Raw genomic sequence first — 25,276 nt, forward strand, 5'->3', positions numbered from 1 at the left:
GGCTGGCTATAAGGGGAGGAGACCGAATTTTTTTTTTTTTTTTAAGCATCTTGCAAAAAAGAGATTGATTGGATGGCTATAAGGGAAGGAGAAGGCCTGATTTTTTTCCCATACCTTCTCTGCTAAACTTTACTTTCCCTGGCCTGGCTCTGACCACGCTCTGGTTCTCGTCTCTGTACCTCGGCTACCTGGCTACTACCGACTTCTGCCCACCTGAGATCCTGCATCCACCTGCTCACCAGCTTGACTACTGCCTGCTCTTCTGCACCTGCTACAGTGCCTCCTGTATCTGTAAGTTCACCAGTCTGCCTGCTGTCCGGCATCCCTTCCAGCCAGGATCTCCAGCAAGGCACCCATGCCCCTCCATGCCCTGTTATCACCTGTCATCAACTCCAGGTGAAACAGGACAGGAGGTGTAAGGGAAAGCCCTCTTGTCAGCTTGGCCTCGACCAGGTACGTGACAGTCACCTAGGAGGAGATGCCAATGAGAGACGAGACCATTGAAGGAACAGTAAGGTTAGCTCCATTTTAAGTGCGAAAACAGGGAAATGTTTCTTGAAAAAAACAAACAAACAAAAAAAAACACTGCTTTAATAGTGATTTTTATTCTAGGGTCTCATATTCTATCATGTTGAGGGTTGTTTTTTTTTAGAAATTATTATTTTTATTATTCCTGTACCGAATTTATAAAGCGCCAACAGTTTGCGCATCACTGTACAATATAAGGGAGACAGTACAATTACAATACATTTCAGTACAGAAGGAATATGAGGGCCCGGCTCGCGGAGCTTACAATCTAAAGGAAGGAGGAGGTGATACAAAAGGTGATAGCTGCGGGGGATGATCTGGTAGAGGTGATTCAAGTACAGTTCTTAGGTGGAGGTGGGGTAAGCTTCCCTGAAGAAGTGAGTTTTCAAAGAGCGCCTAAAGGCAGACAGGGTGGGGGCTGATAACAAAGATATATATCTTCTATAGATCTTGTCGGGTGATTCAGTTAGATATTTAAGCCTAATTATACACTCAATGGCCACTTTATTAGGTAAACCTGTTCAATTGCTTGGTAACACAAATTGCTAATCAGCCAATCACATGGCAACAACTCAATACATTTAGGCATCTAGACATGGTCAAAACGACTTGCTGAAGTTCAAACCGAGTATCAGAATGGGATAAAAAAGAGAATTAAGTGACTTGAACGTTGTTGGTGCCAGATGGGCTGGTCTGAGTATTTCAGAAACTGCTGACATACTAGGATTTTCAGGCACAACCATCTCTAGGGTTTACAGAGAATGGTCTGAAAAAGAGAAAATATCTAGTGAGCGGCAGTTGTGTGGGCGAAAATACCTTGATGATGTTAGAGTATGGGCAGACTGGTTGTGGCGACATTCAAATGGTAGGGTTAGAATTTGGCGTAAAAAACATGAAAGCATGAATCCATCCTGCCTTGTATCTACGATTCAGGCGGGTGGTGGTGGTATAATACACACACATTCAGGGAAATCAAACCTCTTGCTCTATATGTTGAATTTATTCCAGGTAATAACTGCACAACAATGGTTGAGCTTACCTGCACCTGGGGAAGAGTGGGGACACCTGAAACAGTTGTGCAACTGTTAAACCTGAAATGAATTAAACATATTGAGTGAGACATTTTGGAATGCAACGACTTTCCTGGATTGATAGGTCTATGTGACAGTTTGGAGCCTGTGTTACCGGCTATATTTATATATACTGTATCTAATCTTACAAATGTATCGGGCTACATTGGATCCAGTCAAGCTCTGTATATATATCTCCAAGGGCCAATTATACATGACAGAAGCAGAGCACACTGGAGAGTGCAGCTAAAACCACTTTAATAAAGAAAACATTTACATTGTACCTGCATACAAGTGAGCTGATCAGTGCCTATCACCAGAATCAGCTCATCCAGAGGTATACCATATTCCAGATGTAAATTTACTTCCATTGATTGCCGGTGCGCTGTGTCCCTCGGACACAGCGGATCACAGAAAGAGCTGAAGATGTCGGCTCGGTCATGTGATCAGCTGTGTCCAATCACAGCTGATCACATGTAAACATGGAAATGCCGGTTATCTGCATTCCTCTCCTCTCGAGCTGTCACGCTGACAGCTCGAGAGGAGAGGAGAGCCGGTAATCGGCTTTCCGCGGAGGGGACATGTACACTGATCATCAGGGCACTGATGATCAGTGTGCCCTGATGATCAGTGTGGCCCCAGAAGTGCCACCTGTCAGTGCTCATCAGTGCCACGTGCCAGTGCCCATCAGTGCCACGTGCCAGTGCCCATCAATGCCACATGTCAGTGCATACCAGTGCACATCAATACCACATATCAGTGCCCATCTGAGCTGCCTTTCAATGTCACCCATCAGTGCCAGTCAGTGCCACCTATCAATGCCAATCAGTGTCACCTATCAGTGCTGCCAATCAGTGCCACCTATTAGTGCCAGTCAGTGCCGCCTATCAGTGTGCATCAGTGCCGCCTAACAGTGCCAGTCAGTGCCGCCTAACAGTGTCATATATCAGTGCCATATATCAGTGTCATGTATCAGTGCTGCCTTTCAGTGCCCATCAGTGATGCCTGTCAATGCCCATCAGTGCAACCTACCAGTGCCTCCTCATCAGTGCCCATCAGTGCAGCCTATCAGTGCCCATCACTGCAGCCTCATTAGCGCACATTAGTGAAGGAGAAAAATCACATATTTACAAAATTGTATAACAAAAACTAAGAAAAAACTTTTTTTTCCAAAATTTTCAGTGGCTTTTGGTTTGTTTAAGAAAAAATAAAAATCCCAAAGGTGATTATATACCACCAAAAGAAAGCTCTATCTGTCTAAAAAAAAGGATAAAAATTTCATATGGGTACAGTGTTGCATGACCGCGCAATTGTCATTCAAAGTGTGACAGCGCTGAAAGCTGGAAATTGGCCTGGGCAGGAAGGGGGTATAAGTGCCCTGCAGGCTAGTGGTTAAGGAGCACTAAGAGCCCTTGGATGAATATCTTCAGACCTCAGCAGTAAACTATCCACCCAATTGGCTGCCTTGAAGAATATCCCAGAGCAAGGGATTCCAGAACAGTCATCAGCATTGGCCCGGGAGAAATTATTGGGTATTGCACCTGGCAGCCCTCTCTCTTGCAGACCCTGGGGGTGTAGAGGTGTACACACTGTCCCTTGTGTCCTGCAGCTGAGGATAAAACTGCTTTCAGGCGTTCTGCTGAGCTAGTTCTTCCAGGCTGTGCAGGCTGTCCTTTTCCCATAGACTGTAGATCAGTGGAGCTTCCTCTTCCAGCTTCCTTTCCTTCCAGCCTCCTTTCTCCAGCCTGGAGGCGAAGCCCCCCTTTCCTGGGGTCCCCTCCCAGACCACACGCCAGCAACTTAGTAATTCCACCTGCCTCCTTCCAATTGCTGGCCATGCTCTCTCCTATTTAAGGGCTTACCTAGCCACCTTGACAGACCTCCTGCCTGAGAACTGGCCAAATTCCCCTAAGTATGCAGATCCTGCCTCCTTACCTCCACCCACTAGTTTCTAGAAGTTCCCTTCCAGAAACCAGGGGGAGGAGAAAGAGGCCTGGTTTGCACAGCCTTCCAGTCTTCCTGCCTGACCTCACACTGAACCCACGGTAAATTCAGACTCACACACCTACTGTGAGTCAGCAATAAACTTACCTCACTCTGTCTAACACTAGACGGCACTACATGTGGACAGCCACCATTGAAATACATGGGATTTGGGATGTTGAGACGTTTGGAACTTTGAACTACAAAACCTTCATATGTGAGTGGGGCCTAACTATCACTTGGCTTGGTGATCAGATATTCAACTCCAAGGCTCTCACCATAACCTTCTTCTACTGTAACTCTCCACAATTCATCTGTTTACTGGTAATACCATAGTTCATGACAGTTATCCCCATTATACGAGAAGTTTTGGTACAAGACTCCTGAGGTTCTCCATGATCACAATCCGAGTGTTTCTCCTGTCTGGTGGCGATGAGGCGTGGAAATTGGCACTCTTTTTCACATTTTTTGGCTTTGCCAACACATTGCATCTTTCTGGAGAGAGGTCCTTAGCCTCTTGCGGCTACTTCTACAGGCCCATATTCCATTTGACCCCATTTACTTTTTATTAGGCCTACCTTTTACAGGCCTCTCCAAATCTGCCAAGAAACTATCCTCTCCTGTCTCGGCCAGGAGAACCATTCCCATGCATTGGCTATCTATTATACCTCCTACTTGGTCGGAATTGGTGAAGGTCATTGCTCAGATTAGAAGAATGGAGTACATCACTGCTATGCATGCTAATCTTGTTCCCTTTTTTGAAGGGGTTGGGGAACCATGGGATCTTTTGATTTCCAATATGTCTACCCAGATGTCTGATATTGCTGGCTAACCCACTGTTATACACTGACATTGTATGTATATGCATATCACTCGATGTTCTTGTTTCTTTTCTCCTTTTGTTGGTTTGTGACTGTTATCTCACAACTCTGTGCAACTTCTTGTCTGTTGTATGTCTTTCAAAACTCAATAAAAACTAAAAAAAATAAATTATAAAAAAAAAACCCCACAACAGTCTGTATATGTAGTAAAGCATGCTTGTTATACTCACTGTGGAACCTAAGGGGTTAATCCTCCACATTGTATAAAAAAGATGCTTGATTCTGTCTTCTCTGATCCTCCCCTTCTGCTGTCCCCAATCCATCTGCTGATAGAACAGAGCCTTGAGGACAAGCTGCACATGTTCAGTTTGGTGTGTATTGCTAGAGAGTTTTTTTTCTTTCTTGGGAGAGTGCATGTGATCAGCACAGGGCCAATAAGGACTATAGAGACAGAGGGTCAGGGGTTATGAAGCCTCATAGGAGAATCAGGGAAGAATGAAAAAACTCCTCCAACAAGCTTTAACCAGTGTTGTGCTGGACACTGAGAGAAGTCACAAGACTGCTATATACTGCTGATAAGAAAAGGTATTTAGCAGTTTATATTGACTAAAATAATTGCATTTCCATGTTCTGTGTACTGTGGGAGACCAGATATAGTGAATGCAGGGTCCGGGGAGACAAGATATAGTGAATGCAGGGTCCGGGGAGACCAGATATAGTGAATGCAGGGACCTGGTTTAGTAACACGTTAAGATAAAATATTTATAAACAATATAGGGTCTGGGATTAAAAATCCCATTTCAGTCTTTGCAGATGACACCAAGCTGTGCAGTGGAATAACATCCTTACAGGGTGTGTCCAATTTACAAGCCGACCTCAATGCACTGTGTAATTGGGCAACTATGTGACAAATGAGGTTTAATGTTGATAAATGTAAGGTTCTGCACTTGGGGGCTAAGAATATGCATGCATCATACATACTAGGGGGGGTACAACTGGGGGAATCAATGGTGGAGAAGGATCTGGGAGTTCTGGTAGGTCACAAACCTAATAATGGCATGCAATGCCAAGCTGTGGTTTTTAAAGCAAGCAAAATCCTCTCTTGGATTAAAAGAGGTATAGACTCTAGAGAGAGATATCATTTTACCCCGGTACAAATCATTAGTAAGACCTCATCTGGAATATGCAGTTCAGTTTTGGGCACCAATTCACAAAAAGAACATTGGGGAACTGGAGAAAGTACAGAGAAGGGAAACCAAACTGATAAGAGGCATGGAGGAGCTCAGCTATGAGGAAAGATTGGAGGAACTGAATTTATTCTCTCTTGAGAAGAGGAAATTAAGGGGGGATATGATCAACGTGTATAATACATAAGGGGGGATATGATCTCCATGTATAATACATAAGGGGGGATATGATCACCATGTATAATACATAAGGAGGGATATGATCTCCATGTATAATACATAAGGGGGATATGATCTCCATGTATAATACATAAGGGGGGATATGATCTCCATGTATAATACATAAGGGGGGAATATGATCTCCATGTATAATACATAAGGGGGATATGATCTCCATGTATAATACATAAGGGGGGATATGATCACCATGTATAATACATAAGGGGGGAATATGATCTCCATGTATAATACATAAGGGGGATATGATCTCCATGTATAATACATAAGGGGGATATGATCTCCATGTATAATACATAAGGGGGGATATGATCACCATGTATAATACATAAGGGGGGATATGATCTCCATGTATAATACATAAGGGGGGATATGATCTCCATGTATAATACATAAGGGGGGAAATGATCTCCATGTATAATACATAAGGGGGGATATGATCTCCATGTATAATACATAAGGGGGGATATGATCTCCATGTATAATACATAAGGGGGGATATGATCTCCATGTATAATACATAAGGGGGGATATGACCACCATGTATAATACATAAGGGGGATATGATCTCCATGTATAATACATAAGGGGGGATATGATCTCCATGTATAATACATAAGGGGGATATGATCTCCATGTATAATACATAAGGGGGGATATGATCACCATGTATAATACATAAGGGGGGATATGATCACCATGTATAATACATAAGGGGGGGTATGATCTCCATGTATAATACATAAGGGGGGGATATGATCTCCATGTATAATACATAAGGGGGGGTATGATCACCATGTATAATACATAAGGGGGGATATGATCTCCATGTATAATACATAAGGGGGGATATGATCACCATGTATAATACATAAGGGGGGGATATGATCTCCATTTATAATACATAAGGGGGGATATGATCACCATGTATAATACATAAGGGGGGGATATGATCTCCATTTATAATACATAAGGGGGATATGATCTCCATGTATAATACATAAGGGGGGATATGATCTCCATGTATAATACATAAGGGGGGATATGATCACCATGTATAATACATAAGGAGGGATATGATCTCCATGTATAATACATAAGGGGGGATATGATCTCCATGTATAATACATAAGGGGGGAAATGATCTCCATGTATAATACATAAGGGGGGATATGATCTCCATGTATAATACATAAGGGGGGATATGATCTCCATGTATAATACATAAGGGGGGATATGATCACCATGTATAATACATAAGGGGGATATGATCTCCATGTATAATACATAAGGGGGGATATGATCTCCATGTATAATACATAAGGGGGATATGATCACCATGTATAATACATAAGGGGGGATATGATCTCCATGTATAATACATAAGGGGGGATATGATCTCCATGTAGAATACATAAGGGGGGATATGATCTCCATGTATAATACATAAGGGGGGATATGATCTCCATGTATAATACATAAGGGGGGATATGATCTCCATGTATAAATACATCAGTGGTTCATATAGTGAACTCGGTGTAGAGATATTCACCCTGAGGTCATCACAGAGGACAAGGGGGCACTCTTTACATCTGGAGGAAAAGAATTGTAATCTCCAAACACGGAAAGGTTTCTTCACAGTGAGAGCTGTGAAAATGTGGAATAGACTCCCTCAAGAGTTGGTTCTGGCCAGCTCAGTGGATTGCTTCAAAAAAGGCCTGGATTGTTTCTTGGATACACAGAATATAACTGGATACTAACATTTATAGGTAAAGTTTCCCAGCAGGTGCAAATTGGATCATGCTTTGCTGGGTTTTTTTTTGCCTTCCTCTGGATCAACTGTGGATGTAGGATTATAACTTTTTTTTTCTATGGTTGAACTGGATGGACTTTTGTCTTTTTTCAGCAGGACTAACTATTTAACTATAATATATCCATAAAGGGCCATATAAAGGCAAATGTAAAACAGTAAAGTCAAAGGAAAGCCAAAGATTGGATAACTCGCCAGTCATCTGCAGTATAATGCCCAAAAGACTTTGCTGCTAGCCCTGGACATGTATTTGCTGCCATGTAAGGTAACATTAGCAACAAGTCTTCTTGATGTAGTCACCTGTGTAAGCTGAGTTTTGCTTTTCCCTTATCAGTAATAAGTGTTTAATGCGTGACAAAGTCCATGGTCATTGAACTTGAACGTCCTCAGCCCTGCAGCCCGCTCTATACAGAATCCAGCTGTCATCATCCCACCATCCTCTCCATGCTGGTGAGGATTCAGCTGAGCTGCTGCCTTGTATGGTATCCTCGAGCTGCCGGCCGGGATGTTATTAGCTTTACATAGGAAGGAGGAATTCATAGAAGCTGATGATCTGCCGTATTTATACATATCTGCCTGCATTCCTGAATCCTGGTGAAGAGTGACCCATCCTAACAATAACCCAGCTGAATCAGAGTTCTAGATTTTAAAATAGTTTTAAATGAAATCCTATTACTATCACCTCAGGTCAATACAAAAGTAAGAAATCAGATCCTGTCTCATAGTATTAGGTAGAAACATTCTAATATTTTTTGCATTGTAAAATCATAGCATATAATAATAAATACATTTAAATAACCACTTTGCTTCTGGAGCACCTTTTTTAAAATTTTCATGGTAAAATTTGAATTTTTTCAGCTAGAAAATTACTTAAACCTCCCCCAAACAATTATGTTCTCTGAAAGCAGAGGCCCCGATGAATATAATGGTGGTAGCTGAAAATGTTTATACTGCAAGATAATTATGCAATTGTTTATCAAATCTATATTAAAAAAAAATGAGCCAAAATGAATAGTGCACAGAAACACAATTTGTTTTTGTAAAATATTTAAAAGTTGATTTTCTATCGAGTAAATAGATGCAAAACATGTCAAGCCAACTTTACAGTGCTGTAGAAGGGATTGGGTGACTCTACAGCCATATAGATCACTTTTATGGGATATCTAGAAGCTGTCTGAAAAAATGCTAATGCTAATCCTTTTGGATATATTAAATGTATAAAGTCACATGACTGTGTTTGGTACCTAAATATCATGTCCAGCAAGATTTCTGACAGACCAGCAAGTACGGTATGTTTTTGTACTTGCAATGCAACACATTCCAATGGGTTTTTTTTTGCCCTAATACAATTTTTTTTTAAAATAACAAACATGTTATACTTACCGGCTCTGAGCAATGGATTTGCACAGAGCAGCCCCGAACCTCCTCTATTTGGGTCCCCTACTGGCGCCCCTGGCTCCTCCCCTTGCTTGCTATGGGTGCACTTGTGCATGCTCACTCCCAAGCCAGCTCTGTGTGTCCAATGACACACAGAGAGGGGCTCAGCCCCGTCCCTCCGCTCCCTCCTCACTGGCAGTGATTGACAGCAGAAGGAGCCAATAGCTCCCACTGCTTTGTCTGAGCCAGTGAGAAGGGGAAGAGCCAGGAGAGCTGCTGCTCTAGTACCCATCCCAGGAATCGAGATCAGGCCCAGTTAAGGGGGTGCTGGGGAAACTGCACAGTGAAGGTTTTTTACTTTCATGCACAAAACCTTTTTTTTTACGCATGTGACCATGTAATCCTATGGAACTCTTCACACTGATCCTTTTTGGGTCAGTTGTGTCTTTTAACCACTTCAATACCGGGCACTTATACCCCCTTCCTGCCCAGGCCAATTTTCAGCTTTCAGCGCTGTCGCACTTTGAATGACGAGTGCGCAGTCAAGCAACACTGTACCCGTATGAAATTTTTATCATTTTGTTTCACACAAATAGAGCTTTCTTTTGCTGGTATTTAATCACCACTGAGTTTTTTATTTTTTGCTAAATAAAACAAAAAAACACCCGAAACCTTTGAAAAAAAACCCGCACTTTTCTTTGTTATAAAATTTTGCAAATAAATAAAATTTCTTCATAAATTTAGGTCAAAATGTATTCTGCTACATTTCTTTGGTGAAAATAATAATAAATGAATTTATAATTTTTTTTCAAATTTTTCTATTATTTTTTTTATTTTTTATTAAATTTTTTCTTTTTTTTACTATTTTATTTTTCAGCACACTGTGATCAAAGCAATAAAATATTACCTTAGTAACACTGAACTACTCTGGGCAAGAAAGTGGTCATCCCCATCCCAGCAGCATCCCATGGCGAAGAAAGTGGTCTGAGTAGTTCATTAGCCACTGGAACACTTTCTGTACCTGTGGCCCCCCCCCCCTCCTGCTGCTCACCGGTGTTTCTCGGGCTCACTGTTAAAATCAGCGCGCACGAGAAAAGATCCGACGATGCGGCTCGCTGCTGCTAGAGGCAATGAGAGATTCTATGGTCTCTGATCACCTCTATGGTGTTGGAGGTCCAAAGCGACATCATGATGTCACATCCAGTCCAGGACAGATGTAAACAATTGTTTTCTTTTTTAAAGAAAAAGAACAAAACATTTTTTTTTTAATCTTTTGCTTTTAAAGGAGAGATTTGGAGTCTTTTTGACCCCAGATCTCTCCCTAACCACTTTGCGCCGGCGCCTCCTGGCGCTTTAAAAGTTTCAGAAGCCGGGCGGGGTTTTAGGGTCATGCAACCGCCGTGATTCACCATCATGGTGGTCACATGATCGGAAAAGGTCCCGATCGCAAGGGGAGATCGGAACCAGGGGTGGACTGACAACTCATGGGGCCCCGGGCAATAGGGGATCATGGGGCCACTGTGTCCTTGCCCAAACTCAAAAAAGCCTATGAAAAAGGTACCAGGGGCATCTCATGGGGCCCCCTACTGACCCCAGGCCCTCGGGCGGTGCCCGAGTTTCCAAATGGTCAGTCCGCCCCTGATCGGGACCTTCCCGTGAGTCACGGACATATGTGCTGGTAGTGCGCAGGGTGCTCACTCTCAGCACATATGTATTTTCTAATGGCACGCAAATATGCAAGGCCCAGACACCGAGACGTCACATATTTGCATGCGCTCGGCGTCCAGGGGTTAAAGAGGACCTATCATGCTTATTTCTATTACAAGGGATGTTTACATTTCTTGTAATAGGAATAAAAGTGGTAAACAAAATATAAAAGTGGTAAAAATGTAAATCTCCCCCATCCCTCCGTGCTTGCACGCAGAGGTTAACACATATGTAAGTCATGCACGCATGTGTAAATGGTGTTCGCAGCACACATGAGGTATTGCCCTGAACGTTAGAGCAAGAGCAATAATTCTAGTGCTAGACCTCCTCTGTAACTTTAAACAGGTAACTTGGAAACATTTTTAAAGCGTCACCTATGGAGATTTTTTCAGTAGTTTGTCACCATTCCACGAGAGTGCCCAATTTTAAAGCACCGTAACATATTTTTCAGATTTCAATTTCAGATTAAAATTTATTTTTTTCCAAAAAATTGTTTGAAAAACTGCTGCACAAATACCATATGACATAAAAAATTGCAACGATCGCCATTTCATTCTCTAGGGTCTTTGCTAACAAAAAAATATATAATGTTTGGTGGTTAGAAGTAATTTTCTAGTAAAAAATACGGATTTAAACTTGTAAGTAAAACGTGCCAGAAAATGCTTGGTCTTCAAGCATTTTCAGTAGTTTGTCACCATTCCACGAGAGTGCCCAATTTTAAAGCACCGTAACATATTTTTCAGATTTCAATTTCAGATTAAAATTTATTTTTTTCCAAAAAATTGTTTGAAAAACTGCTGCACAAATACCATATGACATAAAAAATTGCAACGATCGCCATTTCATTCTCTAGGGTCTTTGCTAACAAAAAAATATATAATGTTTGGTGGTTAGAAGTAATTTTCTAGTAAAAAATACGGATTTAAACTTGTAAGTAAAACGTGCCAGAAAATGCTTGGTCTTCAAATGCTTTTAAAGGGCCACAAAATCTAATACAAGAATGTTCTTACATAAGAACATGGTCACTAATTTGACTTTTGCTAAACAGAAAATCCTAACAACACAAAGAAGTCTTCTGCTCCTCACATGAGCCATTCAGAAAGCACAGAAGCCAGAGCGTCAGTGTAACAGCCAGGAAACCTGCATTTTCAGAAGGGGTCAGTAGTAGCAGTCTATATATTTTTCTCAGGAAAGTTTATCTTTAAAAGTTCAGTCGACTTCTACATCATGCACCCTTCCTACTCCCACCCCCCAGTCACCGGTGTACTTACCTCTGGGGTTGCCAAGCTATTAGCACCCCCACAGCCACTCCAGTGTTCTGAGAATTTGAAATCCCATTATTCTCTCTCTTTTCCATGCAGTGCTTCAGGGATGGACCAGATCTATTCACTGTGACAGTGATGACCATGAGTGGTACAAGTGGATAGCCATCCATCTATCCATAGGCTGCATAGAGCTGTATTAGACCTTGTATGTTTAATGTCCTGGTAAGCCATGTGGTGTGGTGTGGTGGTGGCTGCGTGCACTGTAATTGGTGGAGGTGGTACAAAGGATACACATCACCCTGGACTGTAGTGTACTTTATAGGTTTTTTTATATTACATCAGAACGTTTTGTATTTATGCACTTAATTGTTGCAGTGCAACACATCGGAGTTGCTTTACTAAAACTGGAGAGTTCAAAATCTGGTGCAGCCAGGGGCGGACTGACAACTCATGGGGCCCCCGGGCAATAGGGGATCATGGGGCCCCTGTGTCCTTGCCCAAACTCAAAAAAGCCTATGAAAAAGGTACCAGGGGCAACTCATGGGGCCCTCTACTGACCCTGGGACCTCAATAGGGGATCATGGGGCCCCTGTGTCCTTGCCCAAACTCAAAAAAGCCTATGAAAAAGGTACCAGGGGCATCTCATGGGGCCCCCTACTTACCCCGGGACCTCGGGCAGTGCCCGAGTTTCCAAATGGTCCGTCCGCCCCTGGGTGCAGCTGTGCATGGTAGCCAATCAGCTTCTAACTTTTATACTAACATACTAACATTTATAGGTAAAGTTGATCCAGGGAATATCCGATTGCCTCTCGGGGGATCAGGAAGGATTTTTTTCCCTGCAGGAGCAAATTGGCTCATTTTTTTTTGCCTTCCTCTGGATCAACTGTGGGTATAGGATTATAATTTTTTTTTTTTAAATGGTTGAACTGGATGGACTTTTGTCTTTTTTCAGCCAGACTAACTATGTAACTTCAGCTTGTTCAATTACGTTTTGACAATAGAACCTGGAAACAGATTGGTTTCTATGAAGAGCTGCACTGGATTTTATACACTCCAGTTATAGTAAATCAACCCCATTATTTATGTTTAGTCTGGTTATTGGGTATTCAGAGATCAGTGAGTGCTGCTGTTACCTTCATATGTATATTTTTTGTATGGTTTACACTAAGAGCGGTTTGTGTGCTATTTTTGGTTTCACATGTTGCGCTAATATAATCAACTCTGTGCTGAACTGTGCCACAAGCCACTAGTGCTTTTTATTATACATATTCACCAGCTTCTTGTGATAATCAATGTCATGTGTGCCATTGTTAAGGGATTATCAGTGATCTGTGTTTGAGATATGACAAAGATGCAGCCTGCAGTATCTATATTTAAAGAGGAGCAAAAAACACATGTTGCTCACTTGCAGTCCAAGTTTAATGTGTTAAACTGAAATGGATAACATTATACAGCTAATTACTGGTTCACACTAGCCCGCATGCTTCAGGCTGGTTGTAGGTGCAGGAATTGCACCTGTTCCCACACCCACAACCACCCACAGGCACATTGTGTTTCTCTTGTGAAGAATGTGGGGGTGTCATTAATTCTGAATGGCACCCCCACGCATCTCATCTCCCAGCGCGATCGTGGGTGCAGGAAACTGCATGGTGCTTTTGCTTGGTGAAACGAGGGCACAGCAGGTCATTCAAATGAAAAACGATGGCCGCACGGCCTTCACTAGTGTGATTCGGGCCAGCAGTAGTGGCATTGCAGGCCACATGGAAAAGCACATTAATTTGTATTAGAGAATTACCATTACTAACATATAGGATGCTAAACAGAGAAAGTGAGTGTAAGAACAAACACACAATGACCAAAGATAGCATAAACATAGGGGTTGATTTACTAAAGGCAAATAGACTGTGCTTCTGCTTGTTTACAAAACCTTAGAGCAACTGCACTGCAAGTGCACAGTCTATTTGACTTTAGTAAATCAACCCCCAAAGTGTGACTAACCTGTATTTAAAGAGGAAAGGATAAAACATGTTGCTCACTTGCATTACGAGTTTAATGCGAGCTTATTGGTATAGTCTCCTGAAGTCACTCTACAAATCATTAGAGCTCCCTCTAGCTGCAGCCTAGTAATAGCATTACTGGGAGGTTTATTATTTTACTTTCCACACTATAAACAGGTGAAGACATGAAAATATATGTGTTGAACAATTATAACTGTTAAGAAACAAAGTGTCCATAAATATGTCTTTTAAGAAATCCCACAAATAATGAGAAACTTCCACAAGTAAAAAACTTTTCTGTTTTGTGTTCAGGTTGATTCAATGGACTTTCATCTGGCATGATTTTTTATATGTGATTTTTTATGTGTTGGACACTTGCACTTGTGTATTAGTTGCGTTCCCCTATAGGGAATCACTTGCCTCACAGTTATTTGTTCCCCCTGATTGGGGTTATTTTATGTGGGGGGTCACTTGTGCAGTTTGTGACAGCTCACCTTTATGTTTCTATGTCTTTTATGTTTATATGTGTTATTGATACTTCTGTTTAGTATTTATTTTAGCGCTACACCATTTTCTTCATAATATTTGTATACTTTGTGGTTAAAAGAGGGTGCTAGCTGCTTAGGGTAGGATACATCCATTTCAGCGCAGGGGGTCTTTCTCCTTCCACTCAGCTGGTCTCTCACAATGAACATGGTGGATGGCTGTATAGCAGTGGGCCCCTACATCAAGTAAGTTGACCACCAGCTTCCTGAACCTTGTCCACTCTTAAGAAACGATTTGAATTCCTGCATGCTTTCTATTCCCTGTTACTTCCTGTACATTATGGCATTAGTTACTAAAACAGAAAGTGATGGGAAATCTCTCCAATGGAGACACAAATGGTAATAAAAACCTGACTGAGGTTCCCTACTTAGGCCGTTGTTTGGTGGACTGCACAGTTTTAGGCATATCTACAGCTGACATAATGCTGCTTACAATAGTGGATCCTAGTTTTAGTTTTTTTGCAGCAATAATTACTAAATATGTTACGGGTTAAGTCTTTTTAAGGTGTCATCCTTATTTTGTGCCTAGAGTAAATATACTGTAAATCCTGATGCGTGTCGTCTGTACATATGAGTGTTTTTCTTCCCTTTATAGCTGAAAAAATGAAGTACACCAGCACAAGAGGAGCTGTGTCTGGTGTGGGCTTTGATGAGGTCTTATTTTCGGGATTTGCTGCAGATGATGGTCTGTATATGCCGGAGCAGATCCCGAAGCTGGATGAGCAGACTCTCAGATCATGGAGCGCTCTCTCCTACAAGGAGTTGGTGAAGGAAGTGTGCTCTCTCTTTATTCCTTCGGAACTCATCCCCAGGAATGATCTACATGGTAAGTTACACATTAACGGAAAGTGAGAGAAATGTATAAATTGCTACTGCTAAAGTGTTCACAAAGGTTGATTGGTGGCCAGGAGAAGTATCTCCAGTTCTTAGTAAGGGCAAGTCGATATGCAGTATACGGCACTATTTAGCTCTTTAGTTGAGGAAAAGCACTAAGGAAAAAAAGGTCCCTAACTCACTATAAGCGCCATGTCACTCCTTGACACAGGTGCATTTCAGCGTAGCAACTGGTGTGCAGTGCAATTTGGGTGAGATCAGACTTTTTTTTTTTTTTTAATTTTTGTAACCACTTCTCAACCGTGCCATAGCCAAAAGACGGCTATAGTGCGGTCTTCTACTTCTGGGAGGGTGTCTATAGATGTCCCCCCAGAACCCTGCCCCCTGCATGCCCCCCGGGTGCGCATTGGGCACGTTCTGTAATCACCTTTGGACACAGTTGATCACAGATCAAAGTAAAGGCTCAATCACAGCGGCCCTTTGCCATGTGATCACCTGCGTCCAATCACAGCTGATCACATGTAAACAACTCTGCCGGTTATCAGCATTTCAGCATATCGGCTCTCCTTTCCTCACACAGTGACAGCACGTGAGGAAAGGAGAGCTGATAATGGCAATCCTGACAGGACACATCTACAATGATAATCAGGGCACTGATCAATGCAGCCCCATCAGTGCAGATTCTTAGTGCCTATCAGTGCAGCCTATCAGTGCCGGCTTATCAGTGCAGCCTCATGAGTGCCCATCGGTGCAGCATCATTAGTGCCCATCGGTGCAGCCTCATTAGGGCACATCAGTGCAGCCTCATTAGGGCACATCAGTGCAGCCTCATTAGAGCACATCAGTGCAGCCTCATCAGAGCACATCAGTGCAGCCTCATCAGAGCACATCGGTGAAGAAGAAAATTTTCATAACGAAAACTAAGAAAAACTTTTTTTCAAAATGTTCAGGCATTTTTCCTTTGTTTTGTGGTAATAGCCGCCCATCACAGTGCCACAGCATCTGCTGTGAATAGACCCTTATTTCAAAAGGAAAAAAACATTGTAATTTCTTAAAATGCCTAAAATGTAGTAGCTGGAGTTAGGCTTTAATTTCTTAGTCATTTATGTAAAGTCCATCTAAATCTACTAGTCCATCTAACACTAACCTCACCCTAGGATGACAGCACTGCTGTCCAAAGGTGGCTACATGGCTGCTCCATAGATACAGCTGATGATTGAGTGTAGCCACCCTAAGGCTTCATGCACATGGGTGAATGAATTTATGCTGCCAAAAGGTGGCAGAAAAAAATGCCACTGATTTTGTGTTTTTTCACTTTTAGGTGCATTTTATGCGCATTTACATGCATATGGTGTTTCAAAGCGGTTGTGCGCAAACTCATTCTATTGGCTAGAATATTCATGCATTCTATCCATTAGAATACAGTGAAGGAAATAAGTATTTGATCTCCTGCTGATTTTGAATGTTTGCCCACTCACAAAGAAATGATCAGTGTAAAAATAGAATGGTCGGTGTATTGTAACACTGAGACAGAATAGCAACAAAAAATTCAAAAGAAATGCATGTCTAACAAATTATCAAGTATTTGATCCCCTTCACAAAACATGACTTAGTACTTGGCAACAAATCCCTTGTTGGCAATCACAGAGGTCAGACGATTCCTGTAGTTGGCCACCAGGTTTGCACACATCTCAGGAGGGATTTTGGCCCACTCCTCTTGGCAGATCCTCTCCAAGTCATTAAGGTTTGGTGGCTGACGTTTGGCAACTTGAACTTTCAGCTCCCTCCACAGATTTTCAGTCGGATTAAGGTCTGGAGACTGGCTAGGGCACTCCAGGACCTTAATGTGCTTCTTCTTGAGCCACTCCTTTGTTGCCTTGGCCGTGTGTTTTGGGTCATTGTCATGCTGGGACACCCATCCACGACCCATTTTCAATGCCCTGGCTGAAGGAAGAAGGTTCTCACCCAAGATTTGACGGTACATTGCCCCGTCCATCATCCCTTTGATGCGGTGCAGTTGTCCTGTCCCCTTAGCAGAACCCTCCCTCAAAGCAGAATGTTTCCACCACCATGTTTGACAGTTGGGATGGTGTTCTTGGGGTCATAGGCAGCATTCCTCCTCCTCCAAACATGGCCAGTTGAGTTGATGCCAAAGAGCTCGATTTTGGTCTCATCTGACCACAACACTTTCAACCAGTCCTCCTCTGCATCATTCAGATGTTCAGTGGCAAACTTCAGATGGGCCTGGACATGTGCTTTCTTGAGCAGAGGGACCTTGCGGGCACTGCAGGATTCCAATCCTTGTTGGCATAGTTCGATACCAATTGTTTTCTTGGTGACTGTGGTCCCAGCTGCCTGGAGATCATTGACAAGATCCTCACATGTAGTTCTGGGATGATTCCTTACTGTTCTCATGATCATTGACACTCCATGAGGTGAGATCTTGCATGGTGCACCAGACCTAGGGAGACTGACAGTTGTTTTGTGTTTCTTCCATTTGCGATGATTGCACCAACTGTTGTCACCTTCTCACCAAGCTGCTTGGCGATAGTTTGGTAGCCCAGTCCAGCCTTGTGTAGATCTACAATCTTGTCCCTGACATCCTTGGACAGCTCTTTGGTCTTTGCCATGGTGGAGAGTTTGAAATCTGATTGTTTGATTGCTTCTGTGGACAGGTGTCTTTTATACAGGTAACACAATGAGATTAGCAGAACTCCCTTTAAGAGACTGCTTCTAATCTCAACTTGTTTCCTGTATGGAAGACACCCGGTAGCCAGAAATTCTGCTGAATGATAGGGGATCAAATACTTACCATGGACATGCAAATTAGTGCATCATTTGTTAGTCATGCATTTCTTTTGAATTTTTTGTAGCTATTCTGTCTCAGTGTTACAATACACCGAACATTCGATTTTTAGACCGATCATTTCTTTGTGAGTGGGCAAACATTCAAAATCAGCAGGGGATCAAAAACGTATTTCCTTCACTGTAAATACACACACATGTTTACATGTGTTTAGGGGCATGTATATGCGTTTGTGTGGAGAAACCGCAAAAGCTGATTCTTGGGGAATACATGCTTGGGAAATTTCTTTCCGCCACTGGACGAAAACACCTGCATGTGCATGGGCCCATTACCTAAAATGCAGTGGTGTTCAGAGGTGAAAAAAACCCCAAACACCCTTGAAAGTGGCGTTTTCTGCATCTGTGTGCATGAGGTCTAAGACAGGAGGTGGATTGCTGCCAGATCACCAGGTAAAGATAAAAGAAGAAAAAAAGCAAACTAATGCAGCCACCACATCTAAGGACTGGTAAGCTGCAGTATATTACATTTATGGTTTTGGGGTTTAGCTATGTGGAATGCAGTGATAACTCTTCTCTGTATAGATCTGATCGACAAAGCTTTACTGCGCTTCAGACACCAAGACATCGTTCCAATTACCAGACTGGAAAATGGGTTGAATGTGATGGAGATGTGGCACGGTCCAACATACGCTTTTAAAGACCTCGCTATGTCCTGTGTGGGGCAGTTTCTGGATTACTTTTTGAAGAAAAGCAAGCGGCATGTGAACATCCTGGTTGGTACGTTGTCACCAATATATCATTGTTATCCCACAGATGGCTGACTTTTCTCATATCGTTCATAAAATATATGAAAGCACATTTAAGCGGATGTAAATCCTTTAAGTGTGGTACTTTGGAGAGTAAATCAGACTTAACACAAGCTACATGTTTTCTTGCTGTGTGCTGCACGCAGTAATGTGTCTAATGTGTAAAACTTCCAGCTATTTATTACCTCTCACTGAGATCACAGCACTCCCCCCAACAATGTATTCATCTGATTTCCTCTCCTGAAGGACTGCACCATCTTTGTTCAGCCACCATCCAGGGTCAGCATCTACTTTCTGGACTGAGGTGACAGTCATGTAAATTTTAGTGCTTGTGCAATTCTTGGCTGTGTTCACAAATGCCTTACACAAATCAGCCTCTGCTGCATCCTCTCACCTTGCAGTGTTACATTGTACAGTCGGATCCTCCTACCTGCAGCGCACTGATGACATCATTTCAGCCGAGACAAAGACTGACTGAATCTTAAGAATTTCCTTTTAACGATAAAAGTTGGAGCTTTTCTGAAAAGAAAATTATACTGTTACTCTGTATTGTGACATATCAGGAATTTATTCATGCAGACTGGTTATGTTACTGACAGTTCCACTTTAACCCCGTGTTTATATCTCACATTTATTACTGACTGATTATTTTAATTACTGACCAGAAGCTTTCAGAAATATTTCTGTATTATTCAGCGCTGTGTATCTTATGTTTCAGCAACATCTGGAGACACTGGAAGTGCTGCAATTGAGGGTGTTCGAGAAAATCCGAATATTGATATCATTGTTCTGTTCCCACTTGGACGCTGTACTAAGATCCAGGAGCTGCAGATGATCACAGTGTTTGAGGATAATGTTCACCTGTTAGGGGGTAGGTAGCCGGTACATTACTATTAGTCAGGATTTAACCACTATGTACGTCCCGAGAGCGAAGCGCTCAAAGCAAGCTTGTGGCAGTAGCAGCCATGTGCTTTGTATTTATTTTCTTCAGTCAAAGCCAGGAGCGGACTGACCATTTGGAAACCCAGGCACTGCCCGAGGGCCCGGGGTCAGTAGGGGGCCCATGAGATGCCCCTGGTACGTTTTTCATAGGCTTTTTTTGAGTTTGGGCAAGGATACAGGGGCCCCATGATCTCCTATTGCCCGGGGGCCCCATGAGTTGTCAGTCCGCCCCTGGTCAAAGCTGGCCTCCAGCTGTAATTTAAAAGTGATCCGGGCAGCTGTATAGCTGCCTGATCACTTTAACAGTGTAGGCACATTACATGGGGAGGCTGCAGGGCACATTACATGGGGAGGCTGTAGGGCACATTACATGGGGAGGCTGCAGGGCACATTGCATGGGGAGGCTGCAGGGCACATTGCATGGGGGGGCAGCAGCAGGGCGCATTACACGGGGGGCAGCAGCAGGGCACGTTACATGGGGGGCAGCAGCAGGGCGCATTACATGGGGGGCAGCAGCAGGGCGCGTTACATGGGGGACAGCAGCAGGGCGTGTTACATGGGGGACAGCAGCAGGGCGCGTTACATGGGGGGCAGCAGCAGGGCGCGTTACATGGGGGACAGCAGCAGGGCGCGTTGCATGGGGGGCAGCAGCAGGGTGCGTTGCATGGGGGACAGCAGCAGGGCACGTTGCATGGGGGGCAGCAGCAGCATGCATTACCTTGTACATGGAGGCAGCAGCAGGTTTTGTTGCATGGAGGGGCAGCAGCAGGGCACATTACATGGAGGAGTAGCACCAGGATATATTATTTTGTACATGGAGTCAGCAGCAGGCTATATTACATCTTCCTTCTTCCTTGAGTCAGCTGATAGCTTCCCATAGTTTCCAATACCATTTCTATGCTGATGACACACAAATCTATCTCTCTACTCCTCAGCTCACCCCATCAGAGTTCCTCACGTATCACCGATTTACTGACAGATATATCAGACTGGATGTCACACCACTTCCTTAAACTCAATCTATCCAAAACTGAGCTCATAATATTTCCTCCCCCACGTGTCTCTTCCCCTGATTCTCAGTCAGGATCAATAGCACAACTATTATCCCATCCCTGCATACCAGGGTGCTAGGGGTAACCCTGGATTCTGAACTATCTTTTCAGGCTCACATCCAATCCCTGTCCAAATCATGCCGCCTCAACCTCCGCAACATCTCCAGAATACGCCCCTTATTAACCAAGGATACCACAAAGCTCCTATTTCACTCCCTGGTCATCTCTCGACTTGACTACTGCAACTCCCTCCTCATTGGTTTACCTTTACATAGACTATCCCCCCTCCAGTCCGTCATGAATACTGCTGTCAGGCTCATCCAACTTACCAACCATTCAGTGTCTGCTACCCCTCTCTGCCAATCCCTCCACTGGCTTCCACTCGCTCAATGAATAAAATTCAAAATACTAACAACAATTTACAAAGCCATCCACAACTCTGCCCCCAGCTACATCACCTTCCTGGTCTCAAAATATCAACCAAACTGCTCTCTCGATCTTCCCAAGACCTTCTGCTCTCTTCTTCCCGTGTCACCTCCTCCCATGCTTGCCTCCAGGACTTCTCCCGAGCTTCTCCCATCCTATGGAACTCCCTACCCCAATCTGTCCGGCTGTCTCCTAATCTATCCACCTTTAGGCGATCCCTGAAAACCGTTCTCTTTAAATAAGTCTATCTTGCTTCTAACTAGTAAACCGCCATTTATTTCCTCCATCAGCTCATCCCCCCACAGCTATTACCTTTTGTATCACTCAACCCTTCCTCCTAGATTGTAAGCTCTAACGAGCCGGGCCCTCTGTTTCCTCTTGTACCAAATTGTATTGTAACTGTAATGTCTACCTTCATTTTGTAAAGCGCTGCGCAAACTGTTGGCGCTATATAAATCCTGCATTATAATAATAATAATTACATGGGAGGGAGCAGAAGGGCACATTACATGAGGGACTGTAGCGGCCGAGCACAGCAAGCGGAGATGGCAGTATACTGTAGAGTAGGTTTTGGGAGTCCTGGTCCTCACCAGCCCCTCCATTCTTCTCCATCCTAGGTGATGTCACATACATGCACCTAGGATGGACAGGAGGGGAGTAGGGGCCGCGGGGAACAGAGTGCTACAGCACGACTCCCAGAAGCTTCACAGTGCAGATCTGTATGTAGGGGAGACCTGGGGATGAGAAACAATCTGATTACTAATGCAGGCCATAGACGGGTTGAAAATCGGCCGTTTAAAAAAAAAAAAAAAAATCGGTCGTTCAATTGACCGACATTACCACCAATGGCAAAAAAATCAGCCACTTTTCGTCCCGTCTACGGCCGGCATTTTTACTTCTGTCCCTTGCAGAGAGCTCCGCTATTATATGTTACATGAAAAAGTCTTGCGGTTGCAACATTGTATCTATTTCAGATACGCATATTTTTATTCAGATACAAATAGATACATTGTTGCAACTGCAAGACTTTTAATATAAAATATAAAAGTGGACTATTCTTCTTCTTCTTCTTGCAGGTCACAGCTCATGGGCAGATTTTTTATTGGTAAAACAATCGGCCGATTTGCCCATCATTGCCGAGAAAATCGGCCGTGAATTTTCCAACTTTACCGATAAAAAAAAGTGCCAAAACCCCGAAAAACGGCCGACCAATTAACCCACTAATGGTGCAAAAATCGGCTGATTTTTTTTCGCCAAAAAAATCGGCCAATTTTTGACCCATCTATGGCCTGCATAAGTGATTACATTGGAATGTGTGAGATATTGTACATCCTCCATACGCATGAGCAACCTAATAATTCATATAAAATGCAACTCTTCTAAATTTTCTCCTGTTCCTTGGCAGTTGAAGGAACATCGGATGAGCTGGATGTACCTGTAAGAAAACTCTTCGCAGACACAAGTTTTGCAAGCAAGCATAACTTAATGAGCGCTAATTCTGTAAACTGGGCGCGAGTGATGGTCCAGGTAGCCCATTTCATCTACGGGTACTTCCGATGTGCTCCAGCATCAGAGGAAGACATACTGCGCCCAGTGGAGATAGTCGTACCAACAGGTGGAGCAGGGAATATTACAGGTAAGAGATGGGTAACATGAAGCTGTTGCAACATATTATTATTATTATTATTATTTTATAGGATTTATATAGCGCCAACAGTTTACACAGCACTTTACAACATGAGGGCAGACAGTACAATTACAATACAATTCAATACAGTAGGAATCAGTGGGCCCTGCTTGTTAGAATAAATGTCAGTTATTTGCAGCTTTTAAAACTTAGACTTTTCTGCAAGCATAGGAACCACAAGTCCCCCGCCAGTACCATTTTGGAACTAAACTTAACATAAAAAACAATAACCAAAAAAAAATGCCAGTAGGTAGAATTACATGGCGGAATTTTTTTTTTATATGTGAACTGCCTGGGGAGCATGTTCAGCAGAGAGTACACAATTGAGGCTTCAGCCACGTGTTAAATATTGCAACTGTAACATGTATGCATGGGAATCATGTAAACAGTCAACGCAATGGCTGAAGAAAGGAGAGACCCATCCAGAAGAAGGAGAGAATATGGAAGGGACCTGTCACCACTGCGGGAGGATAACCTTTTCCAAAAAGTCCAAGTATGCAATACATAAGTGCACATAATGACGAGTGCTCCCGGGGCCCCTGGGTGGCTCAGTTCAGCTCTAACTTTGTTATTCCTTTTATTTAAAGCTGAACTAAATTCTCTTAAATAAATCAATATTAAAGTGGTTGTAAAGGGTGAAGGTTTTTTTACCTTCATTCATTCTATACATGAAGGTAAAGAAGCTTCTGTATACTGCTCCCCCCACAGCCCCTGCTTTATACTCACCTGAGCCCCCTCTTGATCCAGCGATGTGCATGAGAGCCTTGGCTGTCCTGGGTCTCCCTCTCTTCATTGGCTGAGACACAGCAGTGGGAGCCATTGGCTCCCGCTGCTGTGAATGACAGCCAATGAGCCAATAAGGAGAGTATGTCTTATGGCAGGGCTCAGGAGCGAGCATGCACCAGTACCCCAACAGCAAATGGCTTGCTGTTGGGGGGGCACTGGTCAAGGGGAGGAGCCAGGAGCGCTGGCGGTGGGAAAAAGAGGATCGTGGTTGTTCTGTCCAAAACCAGCACAGAGCAGATAAGCATAACATGTTTGTCATAACCTCTGTGACCAAGCCCGGTTGGGTAGGGTGAAATGCATCAGAGGGTGTGGCCAGAACGGCAGTAGAGGCTATTCCTCAACATTGGGGTCGGTTGATCAGCGTCCATCTCTTCACAAGTACAACATGTTTGTTATAAAAAAAAAAAAAACAACGAACCTTTAGAATCACTTTAACTATTTTAATCCTTATGCTGCTAGCATTAGTAAATAGATCATATTAATATACTTACTGTTTTTACATTTTTTTTTTTAATTTCTTCAGTTACCTCCTGGTTTCTGGCCTAGACCAAAATGTTTTAATGAGCATTTTGTTTTCTTTCATCTGGAGGAGGAGCTTTCTCAGTAAGCACACACTCCTGCAGGCATGCCTGAACTAAGGACAGATGGATTCCAGGAAGTAAATGTTACATGAATCATCTTCCATTACCAGGGGCGGACTGACAACTCATGGTGCCCCCGGGCAATAGGGGATCATGGGGCCCCTGTGTCCTTGCCCACACTCAAAAAAGCCTATGAAAAAGGTACCAGGGGCATCTCAGGGGGCCCCCTACTGACCCTGGGCCCTCGGGCAGTGCCCGAGATTCCAAATGGTCAGTCCGCCTCTGGCCATTACACAAGGCTGTGGCTAGAAATGCTGGGGGATGGTTTTCAAAATAATTTCTCAACAAAGTAAAGCATGGAGAAATGGATGGATGGGTGAGCATGCTTTATGAATTAAATGGTGTTTTCAGTAGTTAGATACAGGTAAGTTCCGCTTTAAAGTGTGACTTCCCAGACTTCAGGGCTAAGTTTCATAGGGGGGTGCAGTGGAGATTCCTGTTGTAGTTACTTGAGCCACCACAAGAGATCTCTACTACATAGTTAGTCTGGCTGGAAAAAGACAAAAAAAAAAAAACCTCAGCAAAGCATGATCCAATTTGCTCCTGCTGGGAAAAAAAATCATTCTTGATCCTCCAAGAGGCAATCGGATATTCCCTGGATCAACTTTACCTATAAATGTTAGTATCCAGTTATATTCTGTGTATCTAGGAAAGAATCCAGGCTTTTTTTAAAGCAATCCACTGAGCTGGCCAGAACCAACCCTTGAGGGAGTCTATTCCACATTTTCACAGCTCTTACTGTGAAGATACCTTTCTGTGTTTGGAGATTA

The 25,276-nt window shown here is 43.1% G+C and overlaps 1 protein-coding gene across 1 annotated transcript; it reads left to right on the forward strand.

The window, feature by feature from the left end:
* Positions 1-12,066: 12,066 nt before the first annotated feature.
* On the forward strand, positions 12,067-23,048 carry LOC149442181 (threonine synthase-like 2). Its single transcript, XM_089656402.1, has 5 exons — positions 12,067-12,207; positions 15,123-15,353; positions 18,749-18,943; positions 19,691-19,843; positions 22,798-23,048. The coding sequence occupies exons 2-5, from the start codon at positions 15,131-15,133 to the stop codon at positions 23,046-23,048; spliced, it is 822 nt and encodes a 273-aa protein (XP_089512528.1). The 5' UTR covers positions 12,067-12,207; positions 15,123-15,130.
* Positions 23,049-25,276: the final 2,228 nt, after the last annotated feature.

The sequence above is a fragment of the Staurois parvus genome, unplaced genomic scaffold (assembly GCF_062004578.1).
Source record: "Staurois parvus isolate SC_StPar_1 unplaced genomic scaffold, SC_StPar_1.0 ptg000903l, whole genome shotgun sequence".
In the NCBI taxonomy this organism is placed as follows: Eukaryota; Metazoa; Chordata; class Amphibia; order Anura; family Ranidae; genus Staurois; species Staurois parvus.